General features: G+C 48.1%; 1 protein-coding gene across 1 annotated transcript; it reads left to right on the forward strand.

Moving 5' to 3' along the window:
• Window positions 1-378: 378 nt before the first annotated feature.
• On the forward strand, window positions 379-18922 carry ERLIN1 (ER lipid raft associated 1). Its single transcript, XM_074592494.1, is given in 12 exon segments — window positions 379-686; window positions 1926-2007; window positions 2529-2575; window positions 8713-8774; window positions 9562-9687; window positions 10828-10901; window positions 16044-16102; window positions 17127-17218; window positions 17794-17883; window positions 18162-18241; window positions 18442-18585; window positions 18587-18922. Coding segments are annotated over 12 exon segments (1092 nt in total). The 5' UTR covers window positions 379-573; the 3' UTR covers window positions 18710-18922.
• The last annotated feature ends 3209 nt before the right edge of the window (window positions 18923-22131 follow it).

Consider the following 22131-nt stretch of genomic DNA (forward strand, 5'->3'; position numbering starts at 1 on the left):
CCCCCTCGCCCCGTCGCGGGCCGCGACGCCATAAGCAGGCGCCGCGCAGGCGCGGCGGGGCGGCAGTGGGGCCTCGGCCGCACGTGGGCGCGGCGGCGGCTACAGGGACGCGGGCGGGTTCCCTCGGTGGGTCCCCGGTACTGGGAGGGAGTTCGGGGTCCTCCGGCCGTGATGGGGGGGAGCGGAGGTGAGGGGGGGCCGCCGCTACTGCCCTACGGACCGGTCTGAGAGGCGGGGCCCCAGCCGGTCCCGGGAGCAGCCGGCGGGTGAGCGGCCCCCGGTGCGGCCCGTGCGCCCGCGGCCTTCCACCGGGGACCGGGGTAAGGGTGGGGGGGGTCGTGGTCGGCCGCCATTGCGCTCGCTGTGACGAGCGGGAGGGGTGAGGCGGCCCTCTTCCTTTCGCTGCGTGGTCTGGGGATATTCCCTGGCTTTTTAGGTCCGCAAAAAGGAGCTCGGTGTGGGGAAAAAGGGGGCAGGGAGGCCGTCAGCGGGGAGGAGGAACAAAAACCTCCGTGCAGGCGGGATCTGCCTGGCCACATCACGGTCTCTCCCTGTCCCACAGGTGATGCGAGGATGACCATGGCTCAGGCTGGAGCCGTCGTTGCAGCGGCCGCGGGACTCCTGGTCTTCTTCCTCTACTCCTCCATCCACAAGGTCGAGGAGGGGCATCTGGCCGTCTATTACAGGTACTGTTGTTCCTTTGCCAGCACCTGGAGCCTTCCCTAAGTTTCCCTCTCGCTCCGCTTAGGATTCATCCTGGGCCCAGGTCACCTCGGGAGGCTTCCGTCTCCCTTCCAGGTTTTGCCCCAAGGTGGGCGAACAGTGTTGTTTCTGATCTTACTGCATTGGGAACGATGTGGGCGTGGATAGCTTCACTCTGTGTAGAACCCTTAACGAGTTTCAGCCTTTCTGAATCCTCAGCTACTTTTACCTCTCTCCCCCTTTTCTGGGTCACGGTTTGGATTTCAAAGCTATGGGGACCAAAACTCTTGGTCCATTGAGGCTTTTGGCATCTGTTGATCTCTCCCTCTTATATCAAGGGCCGTCACCTTCGACTCAAGACTGCCTGCCAGCCAGAGTACCTGCCTTGTTGTTGTTTTTAAATGGGTCTTCTCCCTGGCTCTGGGCTGAGGGAGAGCCCTAGGGCTCATCAATGCTGTGAATAGCATCTGCAGAGCAAGTCATTGTCACTCCACAACATCGAGTGGTCACAGTCACTTAATGCCACCTCTTGACTAGATTTCACTTTAAATTTGAATGAAGAAACGGAGAAATTCGGCACCAGCCTTTTTTCATTCTGTCCTGTCTCTTCTACCCTTTGCCCTCACCACCACCAGTTTCTTTTGTGCTGCTCTTTCCTTTAATTACAAGTGTTTTGAGCAGCGCAGGCTCTTGCGGGATGCTGCAAGAGACCATACTGCACTATGACAATCAGTCAGTTTGAGCTCTGTTGTCTCCAGTCTTTTAACCACTTGCCAGTCCCCAGGAGAGGCTGTGGGTTTTCTTTGTGCTTTGGATGAGGGACTGTGCTGAATGCCATGTGAAAATCCAAACTGGCGGTATTGCATCAACTGCTGGATTTTTCCATGGTTACCAGTGAACTATTTGGAGAGGAATATCTATGTTCTTGAAGCTCTCTGCAATGTTGCAATGAGGGAAGAATTTAGGTATATTTGCCTTCTCTAAAAGTTAATTGCTCACAGGACTGAAGTAAACAATTGTCAAATAGCAGCAGGCAAGTATCTTAGGTAGTAAGCCCTTTTTTAGGGGAATTAGTGGCAAATTTGGTGCAGGTGAGTAATGTAATTTGCACTAATGCACCTGTGACCCCTGGCAGTTTGAATGTGCTTGCTCACTCTCAAAGTCAGTGCTTGCTTTTTCCAGTCACTTGAGCCTTTTCCCCTATTTTCTGTCTGTCTCTGTAGGGGTGGTGCATTGTTATCTAGTCCAAGTGGACCAGGCTACCACATCATGCTCCCGTTTGTTACCACCTTCAAATCTGTGCAGGTTAGTATCTCCTCATCTTGGAAGAGGGTGAGTGGGAGCAGATGTCAGTAGGGATATTGCTGGGTGCGGGGGGGTGACTTGGACAACTGACGTTTGCAGAGGAGCTCAGTAATGTGGTAGTCAGAGCAGCACCAGCTCCGAGGAAGCCCATGGTTCCTTCTGTCTCAGGTGCCAGACCCAGCTGTGCGCTGGGACTTGTCCTTTTGGTGGAATCTCCCCAGCATGCTTGTTTGTTACTTGGGATGGGACATGTCTTGCTTTGGGAAGACAGTTTGTGTTAGTGGCCCTAATTGTTTCCAGGGAGAGCTGCAGGAACTGAGAGCAGGGAAAGGAGCGCAGCTGCCTTTCTGTCTCCCAAAAGGCAAGTTGAAAGAAGTCTGTCTTCTGCCTGCTTCTGCAAAAGTCAGAGGACGCCTTTTTGGCTCCATGTTCCTGTGTAATGGTTGTGAGAGTCTGGGTACAGCATCATCTTCCTGGACAATGGAGAGGTTTTGTGAGCGCTGGTTGTCTTTTTATTTCAGACCACGTTGCAGACTGATGAAGTGAAAAATGTGCCTTGTGGGACAAGGTATGTTTTTCCTTTTTATTTCTTGTGGTGATTAGCAAGTACACTCTGTTGTGTAGTTTGCAGCTAGTCATTGATAGTGCTGCAACACAGAGGCTGAAAAGTAAAGGCACATACCCTAAAACTAGTCTCAAACATACACACATACATCACACTTGGAAATAATAGAGCAGGAGGTATGGAAAGGAATGCTTTTGTTTTCGCTGGAATTGATGTTCTTAGGGTATTTACATTTATAGTGATATTTTCTTGATTTTGCTTGGTTTCTTCCCTTGATTACTCTGCTAGTCTGTTGCTTGTGCTTTGGTCTGCCCTCTGCTTTGTGGTATTTCTACTCTGAATCTTGTGGCTAATACAAGTGTTGACAAGTGACTTAGTGGGCAAAAGTAAATGGTGAATGGGAATCCTGATGGGAGATGGTTCATTTCAAAAACAGCTCAAGAAATTGAGTCTCCTGGAATCACTTGGGCATTTTTGGAATTGATGTTTCACCTGACATAAAGGGAGAGGGAGACAGAATAAAGAAGAATCCTATGCGTGGGTGGCACCTGTGCTTCGTAATTAAGCTGATCCTTTTTGCAGCACAGGTCTGTATTGTTTTAACAAGCAGAGCAGTAACAGAAGGAGAAGGCTAGTTGAGCTGAGTTGCAGATCCTGTTGTGTTGGTTCATTCACAAATAAAAGCGATAATCGGATCTGTTTCTTCAGGATAAAAACAAAACTGATGGTGCTTCTTCTTGTATTTTAGCTTTAGGGTACTCAACAATATTTCTGTTAAAAAAAAAAAAGTCGGTATGACTTGAATGATGACACATACTGACCATGCTGAAATTAAAAGCTGAAAGTTAGCGGCAACATTAATAAGGCAGAGTTAATTTCAATCTGGTTTAGCCCTTACTGAAATGAGTTATTGGAATTATTCCTATAGCAACTCGTTAGACATCGCTTGGGCTTAAATATTAACATAAACCCTTACTGGTTTTAGTTTCACATCTCTAACCTCTTTCAGGAGCATCCATAAATAACGTGAGTGGTCAGCGCTGCAGCCAGGGCTTTGTGATCAAGTGAAGAGACTTTAGGTCAAGTAGAAAGTAAGTGCAAGGAGGAGGAGTTACGATTCATTGTGATCTGTATCTGTATCTTTTAAATGGCAAAGTTAAAAAAAAAAAAAAAGTCATCAGAGCAGAGTTTTAGCAGTGTGTTTAATGGCAACTTTTAGCTCCTAAGTAGCATAAATAGGAGTAATACTTCACCTGCGGGATGTTGTAAAACAGCATTGTGTCCTTGGGCCAGGGCTGGTGTCCTACCATCCCGCAAGCCTTCTTAATAGACCAAGGAAAGCTTTCCACTGAAGCTTAACCACATTAGACATGCTAACACAGTCAAAATTAAAATGTGCTGTGGGACAAGATGACCTCCAACCCTGACCATTCTGTGCGTCTGTGATTTAGGAACTAAATATTCAGTTTAATTCTTTAAGCTCCTGTTACATTTCTGCGTTGCAGGATTCAGTTGTGCAATGTAAGTGGTTGTGAAGTTCCAGGTAGTAAATGTGCTTTAAAACAACAAACAGCTGATGAAGCAGTTCTTAGTTAATAATTGAATACAATTCAGTCTAAAGGTCCTAGTAGCCCTGCCCATTTTTAAGGTGTTACTGCAGAAACCTTTAAATTTTCTGCATTTGGGGTCAAAGTCTGCAGCTGGTCCATGCCAAAACTTTGAATTCACATTTCCATAACAAAATGTTAGCTTATAAATAACAAATGGATCAAATCTAAAATTTCACTCTCCCAGTTCAAAGTTCATCGCAAGAATAGATCCGAAACGGTTTAAATTTTTATAATTGTATATTAAACTATCAGATTTTAAAGGCTGAGTTTGTCTTCCCCCGTATTCATACTCCTGTCCCTGTATTCTCATCTATATCAAGAAGCTTCTGAATGGCTGTGTGGGTGTCCCATCCACAATTTCTGCCTTACCTGTCCCATTTATACTTGACAGCATTAAGTGAATATGTTAAATACAGATTTTAAAATACTTTGGCACTAGATGACTGTTTTTTCATAAAACAGCTCTCGCCCCAGAGAAAAACCTCATTCCATTACAGCAGGTAGAATATGTGTCTGCTCTGAGCTGTGAATTGCCTCTGGTGCCTGAGATTTCTGGCTTTCCCCAACAAGAAAATGTGCACACAGTTCCTTGGAGAGTGCAGTGGTTTCCTCATGGCAGGTCTGCTAATCACCAAAAACTGATGGAAAATCAGTTCAATAAATTAGTTTTAGAAGAGCAAAGTATTCCAAAGGGCTGGCTCGAAGAATTAATATACTCACAATAAATGCGTTGAAAATGGTGTAGTGCAAATATTGCATGAGAGAATTACATAAGTAGCATTTTTCTTCTAAACTTAACTGCAAACAATCGTGCTAAATCTTGTACAGGTTTTTGCAATGCCAAGAGACAGTAAATAGCCAGGATGCTACGCAGTAACGCTGCTCAAGCACTAGTTGTTTATTTGCAGAGGTGCGAGAGTCATTTTGTGCTCGTGCTGCAGATTGTTGGCAGGAATGCAAGTGGAGCAGTGGAGGGGCATATCCCTGCTTGTTAGCCAGCCACATGGAAAATTTGTGTCATCGATATTGCAAGTGGATGTATTGCATTAATCCCCATATCTCCAGACACACCAGATCTGACCTTTAAGCCCGAGTTTTACATGCTCTGATTGCCTAACCTGGTCCGGACTTGTTTGTGGTCAGCTCTAGCAATAAGCATTAAACCTTCACCTTATTTTACGTCCCCTTTTTTATGGCAACGTCCTTCAGTTTCTCCCTTGTCTTCTCCTGGCCTGGCATAAGCTAAAATCCTGAAATGTATGAGGCTTTCTAAGGTCTACTGAAATGCCTGTTAGTGCATGTTAGTCCCCCGCACGCTTTTACCTTGTCCTGTAAATTTAGGTGCTATTGCTGCCCGATTATGCTTCAGCTTCTCCCAGGTGCACATAGTCTATGTGTTGATCCTCCTTTCAGACTTCCTTCTTGTTCCTCTCTCCCTGACCAAAGAGCCTGCTCAGCTCAGTACTGTTCTGCCTGACCAGCCTGATGAGCAGCTCTGCAGTGAGGACCTTGGGTGGGGTGTGAGTAGCCCTTACAGAGGCTGCAAATGCTGGTCTGAGAAAGGCTGCAGAAACAGCAGTGGAGAGTTGCAAGAGCTGGAAATCGCCCTGTGGAAGTCACCCTGCCGTGCATCTGGCAGACGAGGGTGTTTTGAGAGTGGTAGGGGCTTGTTGAAATGGCAAGAGTGCTGTCTGAGCCAGCGTTTAAGCTGTAGGTGTCAAAGGGCAAGTAAAGCAGCTGTGGGTGATGAGAGTATTTGTACAGTTCCTTGTCAGCAAGGTGTGTGAATCGCTCCAAATCAGTCTGTGATGCTCTGCCAGAGCAACTGTCCCGAAACTGCCCAGGACGGTGTCTCCTGCAACCTAGGAGTTAACTAACATCTTCTGGACCAGGCTGTTTGAGAGGATGTCTTGTCTGAGATCCTCACTTTAAGATCAGAGTATTACGGTTCGGTTTGGCTTCTGGGTTTACAGCAGCAACGTCCAGAGGGCCGTCCCCACTGCACAATGTGAAATGATGGTGGCTTTAGCAGCTAGCTGGCTGGCTGGAAACTGCAGTGTAAGTGCTTTGTAGGCTTGGTTGAACCTTAAACCCTCAGTGGGGAAATGGGTGGCCAGTGTATTTGGGCTCTGGGTGGCATCTCTTTCCTCAAAGCCATTGCCTGACCAACAGGACTGATATAATTCACTTACGCCCCATGCAGGTTGAGATCCTTGCCAGGGTTGCTGTGGGTAGTGTTAAGGTTGAGTCAGTCAGGCAGTAGGCAGTCCTCTCTATTCTGAGATGCCAGCCTTTCTTGTACGTGAGGTGATGAGGGGCTGTGGATGAGTTCTGCCTAGAAGGCAGACTGTCTCAGGTGCTCTCTTTTTCTTCTCGCATCCCCATAAAATTGAAATGCCAAAAGGACCCCAACAGAAAGATGTGGAGAGATTCTGTTGGAAGAAGCCCACACGCTCTGCTTTGGTTCCCTCACCAGGGATATCTGGAGGATACCCCAAGCTGGGTTTCCCTGTCCTGTTGGATATGTCGTAAGGAATAAATCAGGAGGATGAAAGCAGGTCCAGAAGAGCACAAGGAATGCTGTTGGACATCACTTGCCATGATCAATAGTGTTTTATTGGATGTGGTGGGATAGTTAGAGTGCAGAACAGATGAGATGGAGAAAAACACATATACCATGCCATTATAACTGCTTGCACAGCCTGACATATCCATAAAGGACTTGTAACCCTATCTTATTTTTCAATAATAGTAACAGGTCTTAAGAGGGAGTCAGCAGGAATGACCATGGCCTTAAAAGAAATCTTGAGTGAAAAGGAGATTAATACTCTTATTACTAGTATCTCACTGGGAAATAAGCTATTTTTGGCTAAAGAGACTTTTCTGCGGGCTTATCCCTTCTAGCAGGCAAGCTCAGTCCATCACCAATGTTTTTAGCTCGTAGCTTGCCATGCAGCGGGCAGGTTTGCAGAGTGAACGCAGGTTGTGCCTGGGAGACCTTTTCTAAAAGGGCGCAGACACAGGCAAGTTTGGGTGATTTTTCTGCAGACTTAGCTTTCAACTGCCAGAGATTAAGATCTGCCAAATAAGAAACCAAGTTTGTCCTGGGCATACGTTTGAGTTAAAACACTGCGGAGAGTAAGTTTGTAAGCGTGCGAGGTCTGCTTCTGGGGATCAGCTGTCTCTAAACGGTTTTTGTTGTTTGTGATTTGCTTTTGCCCTGAGGACAAAATCACAAGAGTGCTTTGAAAATATGCTTCTCAAGAGACTTACAAGCTGTTGAAAATTAGGAGGGTGTTGTTTTTTTTTTTCACTGTAGCGTTTAAGGTTTTCCCCAGTGCCATAGGTACCTAAGGGTGGGCATGACCTGCTGAAAGCCACGTCAGTAAGAGCAGAGGCTGAGATCCAGCCCTACCTCTGATTCCTTCTTTTCTCTGCTGGTCTGGCAGCACATGATCCCTTGGGGAGAGGACTGCTTGCAGGCTTCTACTGATGTTTAGCTTGGAGAAGAGGAGACTGAGGGGACACCTCATTGCCCTCTACAACTACCTGAAAGGAGGTTATAGAGAGGTGGGTGTTGGCCTCTTCTCCCAAGTGAATAATGACAGGACCAGAGGAAATGGCCTGAAGTTGCGGCAGGGGAGGTTTAGATTAGATATTAGGAAGAATTACTTTACTGAAAGAGTGGTCAGGCACTAGAACAGCCTGCCCAGGGAGGTGGTTGTGTCACCATTCCTAGAGGTGTTTAAGAAACATCTAGATGTGGCGCTTCAGGGCATGCTCTGAAGGGCAGAGATTGTTGGTTATGTGTGGGGTTTTTTTGGGTTTTTTTGTTTGGTTGGTTGGTTTTTTTGTGTGTATGGTTCGACTCGATGATCTCAAAGGTCCTTTCCAACCATGAAGATTCTATGAGGTGTCTGGAGCTTCTTGACAGTGCACATGCCTGGGCACGTGCACACAGTTGCGGGTCTTAACTGGCGAGCTGTTTGCAACACAACTTTGATGCAGGGAACGTGAATTAAATTCTGTTACGTGCTTTCTTTCTTGCTTTCTAACAAGGGCCTTGTCAGGTTCATGCTGGAGTTAGTAAATGCATGAACTTAAACGAAGGGCTTTTCTATTTAAAATGTATTTGCTGCCTAGGAGAGCTGTGGTGCGTTTGCAGTTTGCCTCTGATCTGCTGCTTGCAGGTGCCGTCTGCTGTCCCTGTTGCCTTCCCTTTGTTGTGCTGGACTTCCCCCTTTCTGATAGTTGCAGCTACATTCCTGTTCAAAAATGTTTTCCTTTTGCTGGCAAAGTAGGAGGTAACAAAGCGAAGTGAAAGGGCTTTGCAGACGCGCTGGAGCACGCTTTTGATTTATACAAAGAGAGGGTCTAGTCTGTAGAAAACGGGGGTTTGCTCAAGAAGTCAGAATTGTTCTAAGTTTAGTAGAATTCAGTAAAAAAGGGGAAAGAGGAGTCTTCGCTTTAAATATGGACCACCCTTAAGAGTTGCAGTAATAATTCGTGAATTCTCTTTTTCACTTACAGTGGCGGTGTTATGATCTACATTGACCGAATAGAAGTTGTCAATAAATTGGCACCATATGCAGGTATTTCCTGTCCTCTTTCAACAAGCAGCACTGTGACTGTCTTCACTCATCCTATAGCCTCTCTATCTTGGTTTGCAGACTTCAGTTTTCTGTGTCTCCGTATCCTTATGGTTGCCAGTACCATACCACTTAGTTTCATGCCTGTATCTGCAAGCTTTTTGGAGAGCCACAGATGAAAATACATTCTGGGATTGCTTCTCCCCTGTACACTTAGAAATGCAATGGGTACTCAAGCTGGCCTATTTCTTGCTGCTGAAGGGGAGACAACCTGTGAAACTAAATACAAGGGACAAAGCCCCCAGATGCTTGCCAGCTCAGCCTGTGTCGAAGCCTCTTACCTTCTGATTTCACCAGTTTCTGAACCAAAGACCTACACAGGTTTTCACTTTATAGTAGTATCTGTTCCTATGCATGCAGGTCCTAGACAGGCTTTACCTTTTCGTTTGTTTCTGCAGATCATAAAACAGGACCGTGCAGTATATCTTGCTGTAACTACTCTGCTTTTTGAAGTCATATAATCCCAGTAGCGCTGGTGGAGGGGGACCTCTGCAGGTTTCCACTCTGACCTTCCTCCCGCTTACAGCAGGCTTCTGACTAACAGCTGGGCAGGGCAGCTGTGGCTTCGTCTAGCTGAGTTCTGAAAACTCCCAAGGACGGAGATCCCCTACCCAACCTGTCCCAGTGCTGCACTACTCCCCTAATGCCCTGAGCTGTTGTTTTGTGGTTGTGGCATTGCAGAAAGCGGTAAGTGTCAGTGGTGACTGTGATAATTCTCTTGCTTCCTCAGTGTACGATATTGTGAGAAACTACACTGCAGACTATGATAAGACCTTGATCTTCAATAAAATTCATCATGAGCTGAATCAGTTCTGCAGCGCCCATACCCTGCAGGAAGTATACATTGAGCTGTTTGGTAAGTGGATGGCAGCTGGATGCGCCCACCAAGAACAGTGTAATCTCCCCGTTCGGCTGTGGAATATGTTATAGGAGGCTCCTGCAAGCAAACAGCCTCCGTGCTTGAGTTGCAGGCTAGAATCCAGCTCCTTGTATACCCATGTGTCACTTTCCATGTAACTTTACTCTTTAATGATATCTTTGTCTTTCCACATCTGCACGTGGGAATTAGATTTCAGCCCTTTTCCACTTGGAACTGAATTCTGGACACACAAATTAGCCACTCACTATGGTGATGGTTTTGTCTTGTACTTCTACTTTCAGGCCTCTGTTCAGTTGCTAAATTGACTTTTTTACTTTAAAAACTTCCTTCTGGCTTTATTTAGCAAGTGAGAGCCAGAAGGAACATTGTCTCTGTTCATTGCAATGCTCTAGTTTTTTCACGAGGGGGAAGCAGTGGTTCAGGAATTAGCAAATTTAATGTTTTGCGTCTTGGTACCTACCTGTGCCCCCAGAGACATAACAGCATCACGTTCCTTCTTGAGTGGCAGAGCAGGGGAAAATGGGTTTATGGAAGATAAAAGATTGTCAGAGCTCTAATATTAAGAGACTGTCAATCTTTGAATGCTGTACTGAGACTTGCCAAATATCCATAGTCAGAGAGGAGTTTCCTGGTAGTACATGCAGTCTATTTCCTTTATAACTGTCCATTTTTGTGGGAAGATCTTCTTAGAGCTCAGAAGTAACAGAATATGTTTTTTTTCCAGTAGCAAGTACTTGATCCTGCAGATCCCTAGAGACTTAAGGCAGAGCTTAAGGCAGCAGGGTTGGTGTGTCTCTGGCTAGGAAGGGATAAATGTCTACCACAGGCTCTGGATGCTTTTTCTTGCCAAGACACTGAAAGCCATTTATGCTCAGCTCAGATGCCATGAGTTCATCAATATCTGAACCTTTCTAGAGATGGTAGTGTGTAGCTCTCTTTTCAGGAACACTTTCAAGGGGGTATAGGAAGGGAAATGATGTACTGTATGATCTCAGAAAGTATCTTTATCTTACACCATAGAGACATCTGCTCTTCAAGGCCAGCTGACTCTGCCACACAAGCTGTAGGAGAAATGATGATGAGCTAAGTAGTCTCTCTCTTGTCCTTCAAACACAGATCAGATAGATGAGAATCTGAAGTTGGCCCTGCAGAAAGATCTCAATGTTATGGCACCAGGTCTCACTATCCAGGTAGGTTCATTCCCTAACAAAGATTATTCTTTTTTCCACCTCTCACTTGCTCCCCTTTCACTAGATTGATGAGGTTTCTTGCTTTGGTTTTACACATAGTGTGAAATAGTTGAGCGTTGAGTTGAGGTTTGTCATTTGAAGACTGTCTGTATGACAGCGACCACTTCTAAATGGTAGTTTCATGTTAGGGGAAGACCTGCAGGATAGAGAAAAGGACCTTTTAGGCCATAGACCTGCAGGTGTTGGATTTAGTTTGCAAAGAGCAAGAAAATATTTTTCTTCAAACTACCTTTGGCCCCCTACAGAGCTGGGCACTCCAGTGTGCCAGCACAGTTCCTACAGGTAATTGCAAAAGAAAAAGAGATCTTCACCTCTTCTGGACTTGTACCAGTGACAGGGAAAGATGTTATATCTTAAGTGATTTTCTGCTTACATGTAATGTTAGAAAATCTTGTTTAATCTTGTATGGGCTGTGGGACATACTGGCTTTTTGACATGTTGAAGTTGCAGGCAACCGACTGGGAAAAATATACCTTAGGCTTGCAAGCGCTAAGATGGAAATCTCTGCAGATTTGCAACGTAGGGAAGAGTGAGACGAAATCTGTTTTGCTGTTGTTGTTGCCACATTTAGCTAGGCTGGCTGGCTGCGTGCAGGGAGGGTAAGCCTCCTATTGACAGCATGTGAAATGCTGTGATAAATACCGTTCTGCTTTGCAGCTCATTTGTGCATAGGCTTGCTCTGTTTTGATGGGGTGAGCCACAGGCAGTGTCTTACCACAAAGAAGTTGAGATGGCACGGCTCTTCCAAATACCCAACCTAACTTGCGCTATACATCGTAGAGAGATTTCCTGCAAAAGTTCATGATAAAAATTATGGTGATAACGTAAAGGCCCTTTTTGATCTCAGGGTATGGAGAGGCATAAGCAAAGCTCACAACTCTTTGCTGGGGAGATGTTAACTGCAGAGCTAAATCTGATCTTCAGCGTACGCTATCCCATCGACATGCCCAACCTTTGCTGTTGGTCAAAAGTTGAAGGATATCCCACCAACATCAGCCCACACTGAGCTCACCAGACTGGCAGTTTGAAGAAGTCCCGTAACTAGTGAGGAAAGTGGTTCATCTCTAGTACTTAAGACACTGTGATCCTGCCCTCATGTTCCTGTTCTTCCCTTTCAAAGCAGAGGTGCACCCTTGTTCCCAGTAAAATTGTGCCTCAGCATACAACTCTGCCATGTTGCTTTGTCTCTTGTCATGAAATACCCTGCTCCTTCGGTGAAGAGCTGAGCTTTCTTTGGACTCTCCGCATGCTGATGTGTAACCCAGGTTAACTTAGCTGTACCTATAATTGAATTGTTTTGTGAGCTCTAAGGGAAATAATGCTGTATTCGGGCATAATGTTTTCCTCTTGAGGAGCATGTTTGCACCCATGAGTGCTTCAGAGATAACTGACAATTCTTTTTTGAACAAAGTGACACGGAAAACAACTTAATTGAAAAGATGCTGTTAGAGTGCATTAGCAGCATTTTTTTCTAGGTTTATTAAAACTAACATGTATGAAACCTTCGCAAGTCCTCCAAGGTGTCTGATGTAGAACATTCTTTCCTAACTGGAATGATAGCCACAGCCTGAAGAGAAATGGAGACCAGTGAATGGTAAGAGGTGTCTAGGAACAGTGTTGTCGGGGAGGCTGCCGCACTTTCCATGTGAAAGTTGCACACCCTGGGCCTTGTCTCAAGTGTCTGGACAGAAGCGCACACCTCCTGGGAAACAAAACTGAGAAACTGGAAATCCATGCACATTTGCGGTCCTGGGGCCTGGTGGGATAGCTTGCATGAATGCAGTGCTGCTGTGGATGGGTACAAAGGGCTTCACTTTGGAATGGATGATGAACAGCTGAGATAAGAGCCAATATAGGCAAGAGTCACACCAACATGGAGGACCACATCGTCCTTGTCTGCTGGAGATCATTGGTTAGTAAGACGAAGTAGGGAAAGATGCCTGTAAAAGACCAGAGGAAGCCCTATGATTGCAGGCCCTAGTGTTCACGGGGGTCTCTGACCACCTCAGTATCTGCTGGAAGGGCAATAGGGCTGGTTGCGAGCCATGCTGGATCTTTCTGAAGGGTATTGAACACAGGTTTTGGCAGTGGTGAGCAAAGCTGACCCAGGGAGATGCTTTGCTGGACCTTTTAGAAACAACAAAGAACTGGTTGAGCTGAAATCTGGTAGCAGTGTCAGCTGTAGCAGCTGTAAGGTGGTGAGTTCAAGGTCCTCGGAGGAGTGAGGTGAACAGGAGAATTACGGGCCTGGGCTTAAGGAGAACAGAACTCAGTTTGTGCAAGGTGTGCTTGTCAGGGTCCTGTGGAAGACTGACATGGTCAGCAAAGGAGGCCAGGAGGCCTGCATCATTGCCAAGGACACTCCAAAGTGTGGGAAGTTAAGCAGGTGAGACAGGAGGCCAGTGTGGATGAATGGACCGAGCTGAAAAGTAGAACGTAACCTCACAAGAAGTGGAGTAGGGATAGATACGCTGAGAGGAATAAAGCTAGTTGAACGGAGAGTGCAGGTACAGAGTTAGGAAAACCAAAGCTCAGCTAGACCTGGACCTAATGATGGTTGTGTAGGGCAACACAGAGGACTCCTGAGGTGCATCCACAGCAAAAGGAAGGCCAAGGAAGCTGTGGAGCAGGGCACATAGTGAATAAGGATGTGGAAAAAGCTGAAGTACTCAACACTGTCTTTGACTTCTTTCTGGCAAGGTCTGCCTTTGGGCCTCCCTGTTCCTTACCCAAGCAGCAGTGTCTGCCGAAGTGAAGCGTTACCCACAGTAGAGGACAACTGAGCAGATGGACACGCACAATTCTGTGGAACCAGGTGGGATGCATCCAAGGGTGCTGAGTGTCTGGCCTGCACCATCGTGAAGCCACTCTCTTACCTTTGAAAGATGGCAGCGGTCAAGGGAGGTCCCTAATAACTGAAAACAGGCAAATGTTGCACCCATATTTACGGGGGAGGAGGATCAACAGGAGAGAAGTACCATAACATCAACTTATTCCCATTCTCTGCAACGTTTACATTGACATCTTGATGACTTTTACTGTGTCCAGTTCTGGGCTCCCCAGTTCAAGAAAGACAGGGAACTACTGGAGAGAGTCCAGCAGAGGCTACAAAGATGGTCAGGGGACTGGAGCAGCTCTCTGATGAGGAAAGGCTGAGAGACCTGGGGCTGTTTAGCCTGGAGAAGAGAAGACTGAGAGGGGACCTCACCAATGCTTATCAATATCTGAAGGGTGGGTGTCAAGAGGATGGGGCAGACTCTTTTCAGCAGTGCCCGGTGACAGGACAAGGGGCACAAACTGGAACACAGGGAATTCCATCTGAACATGAGGGAAAAACTTCTTTCCTTTGAGGGTGATGGAGCACTGGAAGAGGCTGCCTGGAGAGGCTGTGGAGTCTCCTTCTCTAGAGATATTCCAGACCCACCTGGATGCGTTCCTGTCCAACCTGCTCTGGGTGACCCTGCTTTGGCAAGGGAAGTGGACTAGATGATCTCCAAAGGTCCCTTCCAACCCCTGCCATTCTGGGATTCTGTGACTTCCAACTGCATTCTCCAGCTTATTGCTATCCTTTATACTGGGCTCCCCACACTGGAATAAAAACTGCCTTCAGCCTCCTGCTGAGCTTTTGCCAGTGCGGCTCAGAATGTTGCTGGACTTCATGTCCACAGAGAAAAAATGCTGTCATATGGTGAGCTTGTCATTTGATTCCTTTGTGCTCTTTATTGCAAAGTTGTTGCTCAGCCACTTAGTCGCAGCATCTCCCAATGCCTTAACGCTTGATTATTAACATACTCACAGTGCACAGTAGTGTTTCCATACAGTAGATTTAAGTAGATTTCACTCTTAAATAGATTGAGCCATTGGCTTGAAAAAGGAGCAGCTACTGAAGATTTTCAAAGACCTGATGGCTTTCCTGATTAGAGAGGAATCTTTGACCATGTTGGAAAAAGCTATTCTTCTGGAAGCTCATCTTTGTTTTGGTGCAGGGGTATTATGGAATTATAAAGAATATACCTTGCAGTGGGAGGTGAGGTGAGCTCTCTGCTTTCTAGGGATGTGGTAGGAGCTTAGAAAAATCCTTTCACTGAAGAATCTTCTGTTTTGGTGTCCCATATATCTGCTTTCTTTGGTTGTTCAGAGAAGCAGAAGAATTGGGGTTGTTCAGCCTGGAGAGGAGAAGCTTCCAGGGAGACTTTATTGTGGCCTGTCAATACATAAAGAGGGCTTTTTACCAAGGCCTGTAGTGACAGGACAAGGGACAATGGTTTTAAAGTGAAGAAGGGTAGGTTTAGATTGGATGTAAGGAAGAAACGTCTTACGATAAGAGTGGTGAAGCAATTACACAGCTGTGGACTGTCGATACGTGTCTCCCAAAGCTCAGTAATGAGCTGTACAACATGCAGTAGCTCCTGGTCTTGCCTCTGGAGCTGTTTCCTTCATGTTTCAGAGAGAGTCCTCCATAGAGCAGCTCAGCAGCTGTCTCTGGCATGTACCTGAGCTGTGGTGTCAGCATTGCTATGTACGTTGCTCTTGATGACCTGCAGTTGCAAACGACGGCTGCCACCCGTGCCCTGCTGCTCTCCCCCATCTTCACAGCTGTGTCTTTAATTGTGTTGTCACTTCTGCAAGCTTTTCTCCTGGAAAACCCATTTCTGAGCGTGTAGCCCTTCGTCTGTTTTGCAAGTCTCAATCCTGCAATTTAATTTTGTCGGGTTTGTGAGCCCCATTCTTGAGCAGTATTTTGGGAGGCATTGTCTGGTGATGTTTGGAGAGTCTTTGGAGTGGAGAACTAAGTCTCTTCTAACAAAGGTGGTGGACCTCTTTAGCAGTCTGTTCCACTAGCCTTACTTGATTGCTTTGGTGCCATTAAAGGTGCAAAGACAGGAAATAAAATGCAGGGCACCTCAGTGAGAGTGGCTGTGCTCAGCTGTGTTGTACAAGAGGATTGGGAACCATTATGTGTGGTCTTGGATCAATGTGGAGATGTCCAGAGCACTAGAGCTGGTTTTGCAAAGACATTTCTTAGTTATGCAGCTCGCATCAAAATGTTTAAGTTAAAATGCACTTTTTTTTTTTCCACAGGCTGTGCGTGTTACAAAACCCAAAATCCCAGAAGCCATCCGAAGAAATTTTGAGCTAATGTGAGTATACAAAATTGTATGAATTGGTTTTGAGGGTCCAGCACAGGCTTAATGCTATTAGAAAGCTCTTACCTGGTGCTCGGAAGGTGAGAGATGGGCTCTAGACAGCATGTGCTTGACTGGGCGCACTTGTGCATTCTGTTTCTCAACTTCCATAGCTCTTCCACCTTGAAGCTTTTCAGCCCTTCACAAAGATGGTGGTTAAGGTGTACAGAGTCCGTATCAAGGCTATGTTCCTGCTCCTTTATGTAGAGAGGACACTGATGTCATATAGAGAACCTGTAGAAGACTCATGATCTGAATTCAGGGCTCGGGGGTCTTGAAGTCTCACCCATAAACTCCCCTCCAGCAAACTCACAGAACTGCAGGCAAATTTTAGTCTGATAAATACCCATGGAGATCTCCTTTGGGAAAGGGCTCGGACAGCAGGGCCGATGCCGCAGCTGCAGCAGGTCACTGGGAGCCATGTGTGGGCAAGTTGGGGCATCCCTCACCACTTATGGCCCCGTCCCAGGACACCTCGCTCGCATGGGTCTGGGCTGTTTCCTTGGGGCTGGCTACTGTTTCCCATGCTGCAGCTGTACCAGTACCTCTGGGGCCCTCGCTGTACCCCTCCAAGCAGAGTCCAGCCCTGGAGCCTCTGGGAGCCATTCGGGTAGGGGGAAATGCTGTTGGGTCTGGCTGAGCAAGCCCAGCTCCCTCAGCCTCTCCTCGATGCCCTGGCCTCCACCCCAGATCTGCAGTAGCCCTGCACTGGACTCCATCCTTGTCCTGAGGGCCTCAAACTGTATAGAGCATCCAGATGTGGCCTCACCAGTGCCAAATAGAGCGGAGTAATAATCCCTTCCTTTGACCTGCTGGTTACACACGTGCTCATACAGCTGAAAACAGAGATATTGCTCATGGCTGTGAGGACATGATGCTGGCAACTGGTAGGCTTCTTCCTGTCCTGCTGGCCTTTCATGCCTGGTTTGCAGAGCTGCTCCCCATCTGTTTCCTTCTGATATTGTTTCTCACCTTGCAGGGAGGCTGAGAAGACCAAGCTGCTGATTGCAGCCCAGAAGCAGAAGGTAGTAGAGAAGGAGGCGGAGACAGACCGGAAGAAAGCGCTCATTGGTATGTTACTAGCTGGGAGTACTAGTGGATGGGGTGCAGACTGAATTTCCATCCCTGCATCCCCCAGTAAGCCGGGGTAGGATGTTGTCTTGCATTGCTGACAGCTTCCCTGAAGGAGGCAGGTCCCGGCTGCACCAACAGTCATTAAGAAAAAAGAGTGTTTGTGCTGTTGTATCCATGTCCCGCCTCCCTCCCTGTAGCAGCAGAGCAGCGAACACCTCTGTCCTACACCGGGGCTCCCCCTACAGCAGGCCAAGAGGTGACAGCTCTCCCAGAAAAGCTACTTGGGCTTGAAGCTAAATGTCCCTGTGCCGGGGGGACTTATACTTGTCAAACGGATGTCAGCCGGTGCAACTCTAGCAACATCAGCACTGTGTTTTCTTTCTGTAACTGTGTTGCTCGAAGTACCAACTGGCACTGAGTTTGGAGTACCAACCTCTGAGCAGAAAGGGAGGCAGAAAGCCGAGAGCAAACTTAACTTGCGTGGCAGATTCTGCAACCAGGTGCTGGTGTCAGGGTGCTGATGGTCAAGCCCTGAGAAGCCATTGTCTGAGCTGAGCCTGTTGTGATTGCAGAGGCGGAGAAGGCTGCTCAAGTGGCCAAGATTCACTATCAACAGAAGATTATGGAGAAGGAAACTGAGAAGCGAATTTCTGAAATTGAAGGTAACTGTGGTGCTAGCGTGCTGCTGGGATCACCTTTCAGCTAAGGGTGGTGGCAGGTAGAGGAACTTCAGAACTGGGCTGACAGGCATCACCATCCTGCAAAAATAATAAAGGGTGCAGTAGCGCAAGGTTATGCGCTGGGGTCATTCCTCCCCCTTGCAGGGACCTCTCCAAGAAGCCAGCAGTGCAGGTACACGGGCACACCTGGGTCAGCTCAGGTGCTCAATCTGATGGGGCTAACGCATCTTTTCCTGTCTTGTCCTCTGTTGCTGTGTTAGATGCTGCATTCCTAGCAAGAGAGAAAGCAAAAGCTGATGCGGAATACTACACTGCTCGGAAGCTGGCCGATTCCAACAAGGTGAGCACTTGAAAGCTGGTCAGAAGAGGACTTGCTTACTCTTTTCGTTCTACACAGGAGATCAGGTTTAGGTGGGCCGCATTGGAAAAACTCTTCATTTAGGAGCCCGTGTCCCAGGAAGCAGCTGCCTGAGATGAAATCTAATGACGAGGGCCCCAGAAGGTTGTCTCTTACAGTCTCTGGTTTTGGTTTTTTTGTAGCTGAAACTTACCCCCGAGTATCTGGAACTAATGAAGTACCAAGCGATAGCTGCCAACAGCAAGCTGTATTTTGGTGACCGCATCCCCAACGTGTTTCTGGATTCCTGTGCCTTCCAGCAAGCCAGTCTGAGGACCGCCCAAGAAACCAGCCTTCCTTCACAGGAGGCCCCAGACACCTCTGGAGAAAGCCACCTCAGAGCAAAGGAAAGCACTGGCTGACAGAGGTAGAAAAATACCCGGTGTAGCTCAACAGCTAGCCCAGCTGTGAATGGGGCTGTTGCCCTGTGCTGGTGGGGCGGATACAGCGCATGTGTGGACATCCTGTGTATTAGGTGGCAGTTGGGGTGATTTTCTTCTAGCAACACATTGCAAGTGCTCTGCCTCTTCCGTTTCTTCCCCTATTAAATTGGTGCTTCCAAATGAGGGATAATCCTGTACTAACATACCTATACTGGAATATTAAAAGACAGACACCAGGAAAGCCTTCCGCAGTAGGTGCAATTATTTAGCAAGTGTTACTCTGGAGGTAGGAGATGTGGCTTTGAGTGCTATGTTGCTGCACACTGGTCATTGCCCAGTGCTCCTTGCTGAGGCAGAACGAGGAGGTTTCCTTTGTCCTGCCAATGAAGCTTTGCTTTGTGGACTCCGAGGCAAGTTTCTACTGGCGCTATCTAACTCGCCTCAAGAACTCCAGTGAGTGGGCTCTCCTTGGCCAGTGGAGGCTGTGTGTTCCTGCTCAGGGCAAGGCCTGACGAGGAGTGGTTTGGTGTGGAATGGGTTATGTGAATAGGATCTCCATAGATGTAACCTTCTTTCCTTTAGGCAATGGTACTAGATACCGACTCAGAGCAAGCAATCTCTAACAGGCTTCTGTAACTCCCCTTCTCCAAGCAAGAGCGTCATGCTGGCTGCCCGTGACTGACTGTAGTACGTTTCAGCTGGGCAGCTGAGTCTCGCCTTGCATCCTAAACCAGATTCCGGAGTGCATGGATCACCTCTGAGCAGTTGGTTGGCAACAGAGCTGGCAAATGTTTGCCAGGGAAAGGGGGCTGAATTTCCACTGCTCTGCCTCGCTGATGAAAGTGAATGGGAAGAGAAGAGCGAAGGCTCCCCGCTCTGCAGCAAATCAGATGTTTGACACCTCAGCTGCAAAGTAGGTGAGGCATCGCTGCTCCCCAGTGCAAAATCCACTGCTCCAAGAAGAAGCTGGACTTGCCTCGTGTGTTCTTGAGCAGCTGCGGTCGAGAGACTGTTGCTGGTCCTCTCATTGCTGGCCAGGCTTTGCTGTGTTGCAAGGTTTTTGACTCGTGAGCGGTGCTAGCCGGATGATCTTTTCTCCTGGTGTGCATTGTAATATATCAAATCCCCGCTCCCTGTGTGCCACTGCAGGGTGAGAAAAAGAGGTGTGCTCACAGAGGGAAATCTGCTGGTATGATCTGCGTTCCTCTTTTCCTCTGTCCTCCCCTTTGCCTGTGAGGACATGCTTGTTCTAGGACCTGTTTCTCATTGCATTCTGCGGTGATCCCAGAAGACGATGGCTGGGGAGGCAACTGGCAAGATCTTGAGCTGAAGCGCTGTTCCCCAGAGGGCAGCACTGCAGCAATGCCTGCCTCTGAACCCCGCTGCCTGTTCCAAGACTGCCTCTCCTCCGCCAGCCTGGGATATCTGTATGTTCATCCTGCTTTCCTGTCCGGGCCAGTTGGCGGTGATGGGCCAGTTGGTGCTGGCATTGAGATCTTCTGTCCCTGGCACTGTCTGCAGCCTTGTGGCAATGGGAGGAACACGCTTAGGTTTTGCCTTTGTGAAATGTTCAACCCAAAACAAATGGCTTGACTTCACCTCTGCTAATAATTTCCTCAAATGAGATGTGTGGGCTTCAGGCTTTCCAGTGCTGCTTTCCTAACCTACACAGGCTTTCCAAGCGCACGTGGCTTGACTCAGAGGATGGCAGTGTCTCTTCTCAAGGAAGTTTGGCAACATACGGTGCCTTACGGTGTCTCAGCTTCTGCCCTGGCTGCTTCTCCTCCATCTCTGCGGCAGAACAGGGATGGATTGACCCTGTCTCTCCTGCTGCCACCGCTGGCCAGCTTGGGTAACATGTGACTCTGGGAGCTTGCAGCAGTTTCAAGTGGTCTGTCTTTCCACCGTCTGTCCTTCGTCCATCTGTCTGCAAACTCCCAAGGCCTGATTGGTGTTCTGCTTCAGGACACCGGCTCCTTTTCAAACCCAGCCATGGCAGGAGCAGGGGACCAGCACCCCACCCCAGTGAGAGGCCAGCTGAAGGTCCTTGAGCACCAATCCTGGCTTCCAGGGAGGTCGTGGGTGAGCGTGCTTCCCTCGTGCTCTGAGGATGGAAGGAAGGGTACTGCTGTCACCAGGAGGAGAGGTTTCTGAAGCGTTTTCTGTACGCACCTGGTGCGCAGGGGGTTGTGGCACAGCCCTGTGCCTTGCAGGTCCCAGCCTAGGGAGCACTAAGCTGAGCATTTTGCATGGGGGAGCTCACATCTTCACCTGCAGAAGGCTTGGGCAAACACTGCTCTCCTGGCAAAGAGCAGCCTTTAAAGGATGCTGGCGAGCACAGGAGCAGGAAGGATGTCTGCCTGTCGCGCTGGAAGGCAGCTCGGCCAGCAGGCAGGGCAGAGTTGAAACCCGTGGCTGATGGCAGGAGAGGAACAGGCAGGCACAGCGTTAGCCCCGTTAGACCTTGCAGTGCCCTCCTAAGGGACAGGGCAGTGGGGATGGTAGGATATTTTGTAGCTGTGGTGGTTGAAATGACTTCTGGAAGTACTGTTTGACTTGCCACGGTCCCATTTCTCCTGTGGGAAGGGCTTCGAGGAGTCAGTGGAGTTGCATCTCTTTGACCCTCCACCTCCTTGGTGTTGCTGGCCTGCAGCAGCCACTTGGATTGTATTTTTGGACAAAGGCAGGCTTTTTAGAACAGAAGCACTGCTGGAGGAGACATAGACTTGTCTCCATGTGGTGCTCACTGAGGTTGGGCACTACCCAGTGCTGGCATGGGGCTGGGTGGACAGGGTAGGTTCTGCCAGCCTGGAGATGACAAGAAGTAAGGGATGAGGGGAACCATGACAAGCAATAACCAGGCAGCTCACAGCTCTCCTGTGGTGATCAGAGTGAGATCCCTGCGCAGGGAGTGGGAAAGCCTTCAAGGCCACTGCAGGAAGAGCTGCTTCCCTTTGGATCTGAACCTCAGTGGGTCTCACTGCGGCTGTCCGGGTGGATGCATGACTTTGCTGTTAGTGGCTGTCCGTCTGGCTAAATGTTGTCCTGCTCTGGTTGGGTATGCATCAGCCAGAGGTGGCCCATGTGGTCTGAGGGACACCGAGAGATGCTTCTGTGGCTTGAAGTCCTGCAGCAAGGTGTGTGTGATGCTTGGTGCCTTCTGTGAAAACCTCCTCTGTCCCTCTCTGCTTCCCTAGCCCTCTGCTTCGGGAGCCGGAGTAGGCGTGCAAGAGGAGGGAATCACCATGGCTTTAACACCTCTGTCTAGGCTTTGCGTCTCTCGGAGCTGGGAGTTGCAGAGCGGGAATATGGGTGCAGCCAGGAATGTGGGATTGAACTGTTTTTTCTTCCCCTTCAAAAAGGCCTCTGTGCTCCTGTGTGACAGAAGGGGTCTGCTACTGGATCTGCGCCTTCTTTAAGGAAAAACAATAAGTACGGTCAAGTTTACAT

Source organism: Larus michahellis, chromosome 6, assembly GCF_964199755.1.
Source record: "Larus michahellis chromosome 6, bLarMic1.1, whole genome shotgun sequence".
NCBI classification, from domain to species: domain Eukaryota; kingdom Metazoa; phylum Chordata; class Aves; order Charadriiformes; family Laridae; genus Larus; species Larus michahellis.